The sequence below is a fragment of the Pseudochaenichthys georgianus genome, chromosome 23 (assembly GCF_902827115.2).
Source record: "Pseudochaenichthys georgianus chromosome 23, fPseGeo1.2, whole genome shotgun sequence".
NCBI classification, from domain to species: domain Eukaryota; kingdom Metazoa; phylum Chordata; class Actinopteri; order Perciformes; family Channichthyidae; genus Pseudochaenichthys; species Pseudochaenichthys georgianus.
In genome coordinates this window covers 8182933-8198011 of record NC_047525.1, presented here as the reverse complement: position 1 = coordinate 8198011, position 15079 = coordinate 8182933, and the positions used below count along the sequence as shown (strand labels likewise).

Genomic DNA, 15079 nt, shown 5'->3' with positions numbered 1-15079 from the left:
CTCTGTCACTCTTCACTAGGCAGCAGGGGAGAACTGAATTCACAATGACTGAAAAGCTGCAACCAGCTAATATAAACAAGCTCTCCAAGACAGACGTGTCTATTCATCTGCTGACAATTTGTGAAGCCACAGAGGACAATGCAGTGGGGGTCTGGTAGGAGTAGGACACAAGAGTTTCCTGGATCAGTATGGGTTCTTGGTTAAGACATGCTAAAATACAGGCAAGTCATACCAGAAATAAATCTCAGATAAAACACATTTTGTCCTTACCAAGCTCTGATCTCAGAAAAGGCAGGGGTTGTCCAATCATAGCTACGCAATCATAACTAGATATGGCGGCTGTTTGAAGGAATGGTTTTATTACATTGTAAGGCAGTGTTCATTTGAAAAGAGAGACACTTGGTGAGTAATGTCTTCTTTTTTTGCACTAAACAAGAACTGAAGGGGATTAAATGGATTAAAAGGTGTGTTTGTGTTTGCCTGATCTAACATAAGCTGCAACCGAGCAGTACTTACAAGGCCAAAGGAGCCCATCATCAGCTGATTAGTTTTGATTTGTTCAATCTCACTATAAACTAGATTATCCACTTGTGGACAGGTTATATTAAGAAAACAAAAAAAGGCATGACGCTGTTTCTTAGTTCCTCCCTCTCTCAGCACCATCAACATTGTCTTAATTAGTATCTGTCCTGGTCTATATTAGACTTTGGGAAGTTTAGGCTTCTGCAACCCCAGCCATTGTTACCCAAAATGACATTAACACATCAGTTAGTCTTCAGGCTCTTAAAAGTGAAAGCTTTGAAATACAAGTGTAAGCTAAGCAGCCTAATGTTTTTATGTCACAAAAAACTGTGAACAAGAACACTGTGTATTCTGTGCTGAAAAAGAATGAACAGCTAGAAAGGCATAGGAACAATGTACGAGTTTTAGGTCTTAACCAACCGTCACTTCTAACACCTCTGAGTAACGACATTTTCTTCCTTTCATTCGTTTCCTCTGACAAATCAATCTCCCCTCAGCTCTCCGTCTCAATAATTAACCCTCTCTCTCTTTTGCAACGCTTTCCTGATTTGCCTTTCTGAGAGTAAGGATGACACCTAAGATCTAACTTGGGACTTTGGATCAATTCTGTTTGTTCTTTTAGCCTGGTGGGGATCTGTGGGGAAAAGTGCTTTTCTCTGCTCTTTTGAGGGCCTCAAATGCCACTAAATTCCTTTACTAGATTTACCATCTCGTCATATATTTGCGCTTACACAAATACACAATTGAGAAATCGTACTTTGAAGAACCTCATTTTTATTTAATTTTTTTTGGAAGAATAGAGAAATTAGTAATTAATTTAAAGCTCTCCTATTATACTATTTTCAGGCATATATTATAGGTCTCAGACATGTAAACAGCATGTCTCCGAAGTGTTTTGCTCAAAATACCAAACAGATCACCCATTCTAGCCATGCCTCATATCCCTATTTCAGCCCTGTTAGAGAAGTGCTGATTCTGGGTCCGTAGCTTTAAATGTTGCCGAGCTGCTGCTGGCCACGCCCATTTGGAGTGTCCACATTCAAACAGTGAGCTCTGTGAAGAGAAGGCTGTGTACCAGGAGAAACTCAGCTACTCGCTGCCGTGATTAAATGCCATATTATGTTCCAAACCACATCAAGGATTATTTCTGAAACAGTATGGAGCTCAAGTGCCTTTTCTCTTGCGGGTTGACCACAAGGTGCGTATCTTTTTTATATCCTGCTTCTTTACACTCTCTCCAGTGCAGGTTAGCTCCGAGTGTTAGCGATGCTTGCTAAAGTAAACACAGGCCATTACTTCCAAAACACGTTGTGCAATGTTTCTTATACAGCAACGTTTCTGATAGGGCCGTGGGTGAAAATCCAGCCCACATTTTAGTAATGTCGTCATGACCAGAGCAAATCTGGATCAGCTCCGTTGTACCACCGTTTTTAGAGATGTGGGTAGGAGGAAAAGAGAGGGTTTTATTTTCGGACACTTTGTGAGTCTCTTTGCACACCGGGGACACATAGTTATGTATTAAGAGAAATCAAAAAGTGAATTTTGCACAATAGGTGACCTTTAAGTGTTTTATAAATAAATAAATGACCACATTACAAATAACTCTGAAGTCCTAATCTCTTTCGGAAACCTGATTTTGTATTTTAGTGCAGTTAGTCATGGCTCACCAGTCAACAATGAACCAGAAGTGATTTCCTACCTCTCAAGCCCTAAATTAAAATTGAGTCACACTCATCAAAATAATGAAAATGCAGTTGCTACTCACACATTGAAGAGATTGAGGCCGATGCGGTAGAGGCGTTTCCGCATGACGTCGGTGGACAGGGTGGGGGACTTGCAGCTGGCGGGGTTCTCACACTGGTAGCGCGGCAGGCTGAGGATCATGGCCTGCAGCGCCTCCTTGGACGAGGCCTCAGATGTGGAGCGGGCCTCTGTGGACGTGCTGCTGCTGCTCATCTGCTCCGAGCTGTTGTCTGCCGTCTCTGAGCCGCACCTCTTCACCTCCAGCGGCTGCGCCATGGGGGAGCTCACCATCAGGGCTGGAGGGGCGTACAGGGGCTCTGTGTGCGGTGGAACCATCTCCTCTGGGCTCTGAGGAGCAGCCATCTTATCCAGAGGGGTGAGGGGAGGCTGTTCGTCATCCCCAATCTCTTCTTCACTCGGGGGAGGAGCGGGGAAATCATCATCGTCCTGCTCGTCTTCTTCTGATTCCGGGGGCGGAGGGGGCTCCTGGGAAGGCGGCGGGGGATATATGGGTTCAGCTGGGAGTTCAACATGAGGAGGTGGGGGCTCTTGTGAGGGGCCAGGAGGTATGGAGGCCGGAGTGAAGTTTGAGGAAGCAGATGTGACAATGGCGGGGGTTCCTTCTGGTTGGATGCTGCTGCCGAGGGTGACCGTGGACGATTCCAAGACTGAAGATGAGACGTGGAAGTTCTGGGCGTCAAACTGCACCGTCACATCGCGGAACGCCATCATCAGTTTGCTCGCGCTTCTCGACAGGTCACTCGGGTCCACCGGGACTTGAGGAAGCGATGACTCTCTCACAACTCCTCCTCCTCCCCCCCCACCCACCTCTGCTGCGGCGGCGGCGGCGGCTGCACTGAAGGAGTCGGCAGTGAACTGATAGGTGCCACCTTCTTGCAGTGAGCACATGGTCTTCAGGCTCCAGTTGCTGAGTGCATCGTCTATAGACTTGGCCAGAGACTGGACCTGTTCCGTGAAGGAGTCTTCCAGGTCAGTCAGGCTGCCGCCCACCGTGGCCGGCAGGGACGGTGAGCGCACCAATGGGATGCCTGTGAGGTTGCAGCCTTCTGCCAGGGCCCGTTCAGCGGAGAAGCCTTCAGTGTTTTGCACACGGACCTTTCGCAGGGAGATGCGTCGAGGCAGGCGACTCTCCAGAAGCGAGTTGCGGATCTTCTCGAAGTTCTTGCTGAGCTGGTACTGGCGGAAGGCGGTCTGGATCTTGCAGGCGGCGCGGCGGGAGATGAGGTGGCCCCCGTATTTGTGCTCTAACATTTCGATCTAAAAATAGAAAGAAGGGTAGAAGGGAACATAATTAATCACTGTTGTATTTTTTAAGTTAAGACTCAAGTCAGGACAATCCACAATTGTAAATAAAACCATTGGTACTCATTCACATGTGACAATTAGGCTGCGTACTGATTAAATGGCAGAAGAAACACAAGATTTACACAAAATTGTAAAAATAAAAACATTGCTAAGGAATCCCATAATCCCCTATTTAAAAGACACTTGTTTGTGAAAAGGCCACTACCAGTGTTTCAACATGTTTCATATTCTCCTGCCTGTCACTGTGCTGCATGGAAGATGAATATGGTTTATTAGTTGATTAGCAGTGTACAAAAACATGGAGCGTGTGGGTGGGAGATGAATGAGGTGGACATTTAAAAGGGTGGAATAATTGTAGTAGTTAAAGAAAAACAGATTCAAATCCCCTGATGAAAAGGAGTAGGCAAAAGGAAAATATTAAATTCATCTCAATTCAAATAATTATATAATCCGATGGTTTGCAAATGTTATTCTGCAAGCTGGCTTTGTGTACCGACACTACAACCAGTTTGGTCAAAGCCCCTCGTTCCTAAGAGAGAACAAGGCTGACTCGTGGCATTTGGACAAAGTGTTAATTTCCTCTGCAAATAGACCTCATAATCTCTTTGAATTCCACAGAGGAGTCCTCCATACAACTTGAAATTGTCTGAAACTGAACAAGCCATTAATCTTGCCTGCGAAAAATTGCTCAATTGCTGTGGGAAATAGATAGAGATGTAATATAGCGGTTCTCATCTGGTAGCCGCTCAAACACTCAATGAGACCTCTTTGAGTTTCCCAGAACAATCAGGGTGTGGGTATCTTTTGAAACGCTCTTATCTCCTACAGCCACTCTCAAAAGCCTTTTTTCTTTCAGACTAAATCAATGAATATAATTCTGCTCCTGTTCTAACTGTATCAAGGGTCTGCGTGTGGAGGAGGATTCAGCTTTAAAACAGAAGCAGTGTCACCTTCTGTCATTTCACAAACATCAAATATAATATACGTGTCCTGGTTAAAAATGATTCTAGCTGCTTTCTCGTGTCAGGGCGCCGGTACACGAGGATTAATGCGGTCGAGGTAAGTTATCTTCTTGTAAATTCAAATGCAAGTGAACGCACAGTCACTGTGGCCACGACGGATCAACGTGTGACTTTCAGCTGCTAATCTGCTCTCGCTTTAGTCCGGGACAAAGTCACCCAACCAACTCCTGATAGGCTGTAATGCCTCGAGGGTTTGCAATGTGTGATAAGTGGCTAGTTCAACAAGGCAGCCTCTGCCGTTGTCGCAAGAGGTACGGAATCACACACAAAGCTCTTCAGAAAAGTGGAATGACACTAAAAATCCATTGTATCTACTCTATTTACATTTCACCGCAGAGCCTCTGCGTGCACAGTGGGACGAAGTGAGAATATTAAGGCGGTCCCTGAATTGGAAGCTGGGTTAGAACTGTATCTACTGATGATTCTCTTTCTGTGCAGCACGATCGATCTCAGCCTGAATATTCATCACTTTTAATCTCCATTGTTCTGCGCCAACATTTACAAGGTTAACTTTGTTGCATTGACTGCGCTCCCAACTAAACAGAGATAGTATGATTGACCTCATTCAGAAAGGTGTCCCTCATCCGAACAAAATCCCCTGACAGTCCCACTGCAGAGGTGCCCTTGGTGGGGAGGAAGGGGCCGTCGCTCTGGCTGCGTTTGATTAAATGTGGCAGTGGAGCGTGTTTGTTTTGCCTTGTGCGTAAGCAGGGTCGGGGATGATGAATAAAGCATTTGGGTCACGTTGCTTTCTCTCCCAGAGTGTGTATCTGATACACGTTGCCATTCCGATTACAGCCACCAGGGTGAGCTGGGAGATGATGGATGGGGGGAGGAAGCGTGGAGAGGAAGCAGACTGTGAGAAAGGAGGACCATGCCTGTTGAGCATGGGTTGTGATAGAACTAGAGATGAGTTTTCCCACTGGTGTTATTGTAGTAAAACCACTATAAACTTAGTGTGCCAAAGGGAGCTGTATGTTTGGATCATCCACTGCAGGAGAGCCTACAGGCTAATGCTGGAGTGGAGGCGGGGCTTTGATTATAGTGTTATTACCATCTGATATTTGTTTCAACAATCTAATCATGGATATTTGAGAGCTGCACATCAGTGGTTTGAGCCTCTTTACAGATAACTAGATGTGATGAAAAGGGGAGGACATAAAACAAGGTGGATGAACAGAGTACAGAAGACACAAATGTATTGACGGGAAGATGAGAAGAGATAAGAGGTGATGAGACGGATGACCACGCTGTCAGTTCTCCCTCTGATCACTTCACTAAGTGCTGATGGAGAGAGATTATTCCGGAGACACGGGGGTTTGAGAGAACAGCGATGGCACTGCTCTGTTCCACCGGGGCTCTAAATCGATGTTGACGGGCAGATCAGCCCCATGCTGACCCCATGTTCTGCTTTGAATGAATGAATCAAGGTGGGAAACAAGCCAGTGCTAAGTGGTTAGACACTGCATTGTGAGGTTTTACATCTACGCACACATTCTAACGTCAAATAGACTACATGTACACAACGAGTTTTACGTTTAGATGTTTTAAAAGAAATAGAAATGGGAGCTAAAATGTGATTTGGAGGAAGGAAGGCTTGTTTTAAGAACCGTAGTGGATTTTCAGGTCTTGAAATCTGTGACTTTTCTGTCTTTATATTAAATATTAATACCTATATGTTCTGTGGAAGTTTTAGTGTGTGTAATGTCTCAAAACAAAAGGTCAGCCAAAGCCCAACACAGCATGTTTAATTTAGAGATGTTTGAGAGGCAGATATATATATTTATATTTATGTGCAGTGTTTGTATCCTCTGTCTTCTTTTGGAACGTTATAGGAGAATGTATTCAAATAGCCTGGCAATGCAAGTCTGCCTCAAAGCATTCCTGCTTAGCAGTGTTGAAACTGCACCAGACATATTTTACTGGTGACATTTCCACTTAACTTGTAAAACGAAATGCATAAAGGGCAAGATTGTAATGGTGGGAACCCCATTAACCCACAACATTGTGAGATTTTATTTTTGTCCAGCAATTCACCCAGTTTATGAGCTACAATAGCAGCCACAGTAAAAAGGGACGTTTTTTTTTTAATATATTTAAAAAATCATCGTTTGTCTTTTAAAACTGGTTGTTATTTATTATTATTTAGTCATTTATTATTACCAATAGGAAGGACTGCTCCACTCTTTTGAAAATATGCTTATTTGCTTCATATAGCAAACGTTACATGAAAATATTAAAACTCCTGTCATGCTCCTGGGTCTCGATTTAAGATATACAAAAACCTCTGTGTGAGTAAAGCAGCACATTACCAGATCACATGCTGCAGAAATAGGGGGCAAAATGAAAAGCCAAGATGATTAGCCTTCATGCTCATGCACTGTGTCTTACAGCACAGAAACATCTGCATGATTAATGAGATGATTATGTAACAGCGAAACTGGGACACAACTAATGCTGACTGTATTACAAAATGAGGAGGACAACAGAAGACGTCATCAGAGGATGAAGATCAGGGAGGATGATGCATCCTTGACCGCAGTCAGATACTGAAAAAGGTCAATGTTTACTGAAGACTAAAGGAAAAGAAAAAGTGCAAAAGAGAGATGAGAGTGCTGCAACCTATTGAGGAAAGTGAAATATACATCTCGGTTCCTACCCCTTTCCCTCACCCTCTCCTACGGGAGTCCATGTACGCAGACACGTTGTGCCTCTCCACCTCTGTTCCTTACTTCTTACTTGCTACCCCTTTCCCTCAACCTTTCCTACGGGAGTCCATGCACGTAGGCGCGTTGGTTTTGCTGCTATCGGCTTAGACTGTCGGGGGGGGGGGACCTTACTTCGTCTTTCTGTCTGTTTGTGCCTGTGTACTCTCATGTTCAGAATAACCCAGCTTCCCCCATATTTCTACGCCGGGATCCAGAGTCGTGGCTGATCATGTCGCTGCGGTCCTGGATCCTGAGTCATGTGTCCTAAATCCTGCCTCCTGAGTCCTGGATCTGGAGTCCTGGATCCTGAGTCCTGGATCCTTAGTCCTGTGTCCTGGATCTGAGTCCTGGACTTCGAGTCGTGGCTGAACCTGTCTCTGCGGTCCTGCCAGACTCTCAGCATACTACTTCCCTGATGGCTCCCACAGGATTGTTGACATCCTTGTGGATTCATTTGCTTATTATAGACACATGCATTTCCTAACATTCGGTCTATATGCTGTAAAATGTATTATCTCTTCAATTTACACACGGCATCTATTGCACGTCTGTCCGTCCTGGGAGAGGGATCCCTCCTCTGATGCTCTCCCTGAGGTTTCTCCCATGTTCCCTTTAAACTGTGGGTTTTCTCTGGAAGTGTTTCCTTGTACGATGTGAGGGTCTAAGGATAGAGGGTGTCGTATTGTCATACTGATATTCTGTACACACTGTGAAGACCACTGAGACAAATGTAACATGTGTGATATTGGGCTATATAAATAAACATGATTGATTGATGATTGAAAGTCAATGGATTTTGCACCCTAAAAGATAAAATACAGTTTTCACAAAGGACATGCATTGCAGTGCAGTCCAGTTTTCCTATTAATACTTAGGCTGTAGAAGTTATATATTTATATGTAATATATCCTATTAAACTGTTGATATATTGTAACTACTTTAAGCTTCAAGGTTAAACATTGTGTATCTGTTAAACATAAAACATGTGTTTTTTGTGTGGATATGAGTTATAAGGATGTGTCCTGGTTAGTTTATCTCAACATCACAAAACATACAAAAATGCATTAATGTCATGTAAAAAACTGCCTATGGAATGAAAATGACATGTTCATTTATCAGCTTTCTAGTAAGGGCATAATAAAAAATGCAATGTGAGGCTACATTTAAACTAGTTTGAAGAAATATAGAGTATAAAAGAGTGCTCAGGTTAAAGTAAGTTAACGCTACTTGGTCATGAGGTTCCTGCCATGCAATCAAGGTATCGCACCACAGATCCAATTACCCTGATATTGATCTGTGGATGCATCAAGCCTAGCTGTACAGACAGAAGATCAATCGGCTGATCGCGTATCTGCAGCATTGTTGACAGGGAGATAGTGGGGGGGGGTGTGAGATTAAAGCAGTGAGAATGGAGGTAGTAGCTGAGGTTAAAACAACTTTTAGTCTCAACGAGGGAAGCGATGCGTGAGGAATAGAAGTAAAAAAATAGGGGAAATGGAGGTGACAGAGAGTGAAAGGAAGCAACCATCTCACAGTACACTCGTTTCAGCTGCCAGGCATGGATACAATACTTTAAAATATCTGCATTAATGATTTTGTACGTTTTCTTTTCGCTAACTGAATTCAAACAAATTCGGACAGAGTCCAAATTAGTTGTTTATTAAGTGTAATCAAGTGTGCCAGTGGGAGGTCATCATGACTTGGGCTTTTATAAATAAACCAATTCATCCAAAAACATTGCAAAATCTGACAAATGCAATTATATATTTGGGGCTTCAACTAAGACTCGGTGTCAGACTCCACTGCTGATACTCTGACAATAAGTGCTTAGTCAATTAAAACGTCAATAGCAATGTCATCGAGGGTCTTCAGCTGTCCTGTTTATACAACCAGCAGTCAATCATCCAAAAATAACCAATTCACAATGTTATAAACAGAAATCAACTGCACATCCAACCGAGAATCTTTAATCTGCTACACTTTAGCATTTCTGCTTGAAAAATAACTACAACATTAGTATGGCACTTTCTTACAGTAGTCCCAAGAGACAGATTTAAAAACAATAAGGCTAACATTGAAGCAGCAGAAATAAATAGCCCCACCTGAAGTCCCTAGTTTTTGCCAAGCTCAAAATATTTGGAATCCTACAATTCCCACAATGTAACATAACAGCTGTTCCTTAATACCCAACACAACATACATTATTTCATTGGCTGTATGGGTTTTCTTGTGACAAGTCAACTGGATTTCATGAGGTCAATTGGTGGAAGATATGCAAAAACTCATCAGCCCAAACTCGGTTTCTTACCTGGCTGGAGATCCATGGACTGGAGAATGTAGGGTAGATGGATGATAATGAAAACAGATGGCGATGGTTTGATGGTTCTTGAAATGGAGATGATTGTGTAATGATTTCCAAGCCCCTGATGAACAGCATGATAAGAAGACAAGCATGTGAACATAGAAACGCATGTTTCAATACCGTCACAGTTCATAGGCATATTGGTTTCACACAAAATGGCTTTAACCGGCTGTAATACGATGAGAACAGAAAACGCTCACATGCTTTTATTCTCTTTGGAAATGGGGGCTTTTCATCATGTCTCATAAAGCAGCAGAGAAGAGGGAAATGATGCTTTCTAATCATGCAGATACAAACACAACTTGTGTGTGTATTTGTGCATTACGCCAAATGAATACATTGTGTACAACCTAAAAAACACACAGGAGTTGTTTCATTTCAGTAAATTGCAACACAGCTGAATCAGTGTATACATTATGGTATCTGAAAAGGCTCAAATCCAAATGTGGTGAAAGCCCAAACCCTCTGAGGATGCTGATGAAATGATGGCATGACAGTGATGGCTTATGGTAATGAAGTTAAGGAAGCTCATCATTAGTCGATACACGTTTGGGTGGGTAATGCCAACAGGGAAAATACCACATAACAACTGGAAATAAAACCTCATCAAACAACAGCTTCTCCCCTAACCCGGAAGTCTTCCTCCTCAGACAGACACCACAAACATGTCGGACCACAAGACGGACAAGACACCAAGTTACTGTACCTGCCGCCCTCCCACTCCCCTCACCCAGACAACACACCCGCCCTCCCCCCTCCCCCATCCCCAACACAACCCTACCTGCTTGTTTTTGAGGTCAAGCGAGAGCTCATAGTCGGAGGTGGCGGAGTGCGAGCCGGCCCCGTTGCGCTGCACCCTCAGGGGCGAGGCTGTGTGGTGCAGGCTGGCCCTCCTGCCCGCCCCCCCTCCTTTAGCTCCTCCCCCTTCCTCCTCCTCCTCTGCCTCCTGTGCTGCCTCGCCCTCACTCCGCTCGGGCTGCGCCTCCTCTCCATCTTGCTTTCTCTCTGCCTCCTCGACTTCTTCTTCCTCCTTCTCTTGCTCCACCACTGTCTGCTCCTCTCCAAGAGGTGAAGGGGCTTCAGGGGGGTCCTGTTCAGCTTCCTCCACTTCAGGCTCGGGCTCGGGCTCCGGTACAGGCTCGGGCTCGGGCTCCGGTACAGGCTCGGGTTCGAGTTCTGGCTGAGGTTTGGTTTTGGGCTGTGGTTCGGGCTGAGGCTCAGGTTGGGACTCACACTGGGGGTCTGGGGGAGGTTGAGACAGTTGCTCTGGGGATGGTTGAGTCTGTGGGGGTGGTTGAGTCTGTGGCTGTGGGGGGGGTTGAGTCTGTGGCTGTGGGGGGGGTTGAGTCTGTGGCTGTGGGGGGGGTTGCGTCTGTGGCTGAGGTTCTTGCAGCGGTTGCTCAGGCTGTGGTTGTGCCTCGACCTCACTCTGCAGCTCCCCCTCTCCTCCCTTCCCTTCCTCCCCGATAGACGGTTCTGGAGGAAGGTCATCGCTGCAGAAAGGAGGAGAAAACGCAGAGTGAGGTTGCTGCTGCATCCGTGGTGACCTCTGACCTCTTCTCCAGGCTGCCTGGGTCAGTGGTAAGATCTCTCTCTGTGCTACCAACTGGGTGCAGGGCCAGTTCATCTGTCTACCTGCTCTGTTCTGTCTGCTTTAGTCTTTAGACACTGACAGACAATGAAACAAATACAAAAAATGTACAGCACAGAACAGCTGGCAACACCACAGTGTACAAGAGGAGTGACAAAAAGATCAAGAGGGACTATTTATTTCAACGAAAATCTTCAGGAGAGAAAAAAAATGACAAAGGAAAAACAAGAAAGCTGACAGCGAATTGTGACACACACACACACACACACACACACACACACACACACACACACACACACAACACACACACACACACACACACACACACACACACACACACACACACACACACACACACACACACACACACACACACACACACACACACACACACACACACAGGGGACAGTCAAGCAGCCAATACAAGTGTATTTTAGATTGTTTGTGTGCTTGTAAATGGTTGCAGCTGTGGAAGGAGGCTTTTTTGGTTCTTTTAGAAGACTATTTGTTTTTGCTTTAATGGAGAAGAATATGTTTTATCCCCTTCTTACTTTGTCTTTTTCTGTCTTCCCGTCATATTAGTGTCCAGTTATAACGTGATGACCTTGAGTTGAATCCTTCCTACTGGATTATGACTTCCTGTTATGATGTTTCTATGTGCATGATGTCATACATGCATTAAATATATGTCTGTCTCTGCAGTAAAGGCTCTTTTATCATGCTGGTGTTATTACCAGTGACAGATTAAAGCAAATGTATCGATACATCTTAATAGAGAGAACATGAATACATGAAAAGCCATCATGTCTCATGTCTGGTAAATTACCGGAGATATGAAGTGATATAAAGTATGATTTTAAATAAGGAAAGACTAGAAGCTGGTGTCAAGAACATGGTTAGCATGTTAGCATGTTAGCATGAACACTTTATAATAAGCACAGAATACAGTTGAGGAGGATTGGAGATAATGTGTTGCCCTCAAAATGTAATTGCAAGGCAGCCTGGTGGAAACACATGAGTACATTTCAGGGCAATCCTTTAAATCAGGGGTGTCAAACTCAACATTATGGTTGCACTCAAAGGGCCGGTTGTAACTATATAAATATACATATAATATATATAAAATAATGTGTTATATTACATTATTGCCTTTGAATTGGATTATTATCGGATAGGATAATAACTTTGTAACTACCAACTACGTCTGAAAGCAGAAGTCTAGGGCAAACAATAGCAAGTCTCTCCAGTGCGCATGTCACAAAACGAGATGCATTGTGGGACATGTAGTTTATGGGCAACCTGATTCTGTAAAGTGGCATGTAACCGTATATTAAAGGTATTATATTCTTTGCAAGCTCTTGCGGGGCCACATAAAATGAAGTCGCGGGCCGGATGTGGCCCCCGGGCCTTGAGTTTGACCACCCCTGCTTTAAATTATGTTTAACTCAAAAAGCTAACTTGTGCGATACACCACCTGGAAAACTTGAATGTTGGGATCTTGACCTATACACATTTGAACTTTTGACCTTCCGGTACGTTGCATAAAATGTGAGAGGATCACCAAATGTAATTTAAATTCATCATCTGTAACACCAGTAATATCTGTAAAGGTGTCATGGCAATCCGTCTAACAGTAGTTGAAATATATCACCTCGGACAGAGGTGTCTGACTGACTGATATTGCCTTGACCGGAGCCCACGCTGGCTAGCATATTAGCATTACGCACAAATATATCAACATGAAAAACAATTTGTCCGACTTAAAAACAAGTGCTGTGCCTTTGTTTTCTGCTTCAGTATTGTCACAGCTGTCACAGTATCAGCAGATCAATCTGAAGTATCCTTTTGAATTCGTACCAGATTCACATACTAGGTGACAGTGTGATAACAGCTAGGAATGTTATTACCCTGAGAAAGATAACATTTGTTTCCCCCTCTTATTGGATACGGTGAGTCAGTGAGCATAACATCAGGACACTCAGGGCTGCCGTGTGCAGAATTCTGGCAGGAGAACATCAGCAAGATATTCCCCAGGGGGAGAGGAGGCTATAGAGGGAAGACACACTTTAAGTCTAAACAGAAAGAGAGACAATTGAACAGTAAGCCAAAGGACTTCTCTACATCTATCTCTGTCTTTTGGTCTTATATATATTTGTCTATGTATGCTTATTTCCTCGCCTGGTCCAGAGTGTGTTGTTGGCAGCCTAAAACCTTAAACTCCAATAACTGTTCTGCAGCGTTCCGTCTGCTTCCTCTTTCTGCACAGACGGCTTTCTTTTCATTTCCATCACACATGGCAGCACATAAGCTTGAGAGAAAGCATCTTTAGTGTGCATATAGCTGGATCTGCAGCTTCTAAAATAGAGCTCGTATGAGTAATGAATAATAAATAGAGAAATAACGGCAGCTGCTCCGACACTCAGCTTGCAGGTGAGCTTTCTGTGCAAAAAATAGACATATGACTTGTTTCAGAGGAGGGTCGGTCTGCAGCTACCGTCAACGCTCACACTCTGCGTCTGCTCATTGTTGTGAATCTAAATGTTCCTATTTGCATTCTGCCGAGAGATAATCTGACAACCAATCGGCTACGTGCGGCTGGATTTAAGTCCAATACTGATAAGGGGAACCAAAATAAAGTTACAAACCGGTGATAAGGTGTTCAAATGGGATTATCTTTGAAAAAAATCCACATAAAATGACTGATGACCTGCATGTGTATTTATGTAAAGCATAAGATCTTCAAGCTTCACTTTCCTCCAACCTCCAAGTCTGCCACTCTTCTCATCCTGACTGCTTTCATCATCCAGTTTGCTGTCATACGCTCTGTCCAAACGTCCCTTTTGCACACACACACACACACACACACACACACACACACACACACACACACACACACACACACACACACACACACACACACACACACACACCACACACACACACCACACACACACACAACACACACACACACACACACACACACACACACAACACACACACACACACACCACACACACACACCACACACACACACACTCTGTCCTCCACGAGTTAAGGAGATTGAGCGGTTCCAGCTGTCAATGTGACTGACGAGGAGGAGACGAGCCTTGGATGCTTCCTCTCTCTCTCTTTCATCTTCCCATACGTCAGTTGAAGACGGATGAGGGCAGTGTCCTCCGTTCGTTCTACCCAGAATGAAAGGACTTCCTGCCATGATTGCTAACAGGCTGGGACTGGTGTGAAGACTGGTCTGGTGTGTTTGTTTTTCAGTGCAACGTATGGCCATCGACTTGCAATTCAAACATTGACTTTGGACGGGGGTGCATGACAGTGAAGGCTTCATTCTACTTCTGGCTGCACACACTTCTGTCGGTGCAGCCCGCGGCAACTGGGTGTCATTTTGCAGCATCGCAGGGATGGGGAACACACTTGAATGTGTTCGTAAAGATACCGTGTTTTCACCCTTTTTTCAAATATTTTGATTTAAGATGTCTGTTACGCCATCTATGCAATAAGCTGCAACTGCAGGCGTGATTGTTTTATCTCACTTCCCAGAGATTAATGATTTTTTGGGGGGAATGTCGCCACAGTTTGTAAAACCACAATCTCTGAAGACATCGACTCTTGGTGCTAGAGCCTCTGTGAGCAGATCTGTATTGATATGCAATGCGTTTTATAGAGATGGATTGTCAGATGATAACCTTTGCGTAATGAGATTTTGGTAAATGCTTTCCGCCTATGCGCTCCACACAGACTGTTTACCCTGCACCTCAAACGTGATTGGACTGTTTTGCAAAAATGTATT

At 44.2% G+C, this 15079-nt stretch overlaps 1 protein-coding gene across 6 annotated transcripts in view; it reads right to left on the bottom strand.

The window, feature by feature from the left end:
• iqsec3a (IQ motif and Sec7 domain ArfGEF 3a) overlaps positions 1-15079 on the bottom strand; it is a 113365-nt gene that overhangs the window by 54123 nt on the left and 44163 nt on the right. For 4 of the 6 annotated variants that reach the window (XM_034075038.2, XM_034075040.1, XM_034075041.2 and 1 more), the window contains exons 1-2: positions 10465-10531; positions 2288-3543 (exon numbers count right to left, since the gene is read on the bottom strand). In XM_034075038.2, the coding sequence (XP_033930929.1) occupies positions 2288-3537 (1250 nt within the window). In that variant the 5' untranslated portion in view covers positions 3538-3543; positions 10465-10531. Of the gene's footprint in view, positions 1-2287; positions 3544-10464; positions 11177-15079 lie in introns of those variants that run through there. The other 2 variants (XM_034075036.2, XM_034075037.2) reach the window with 2 other exon arrangements.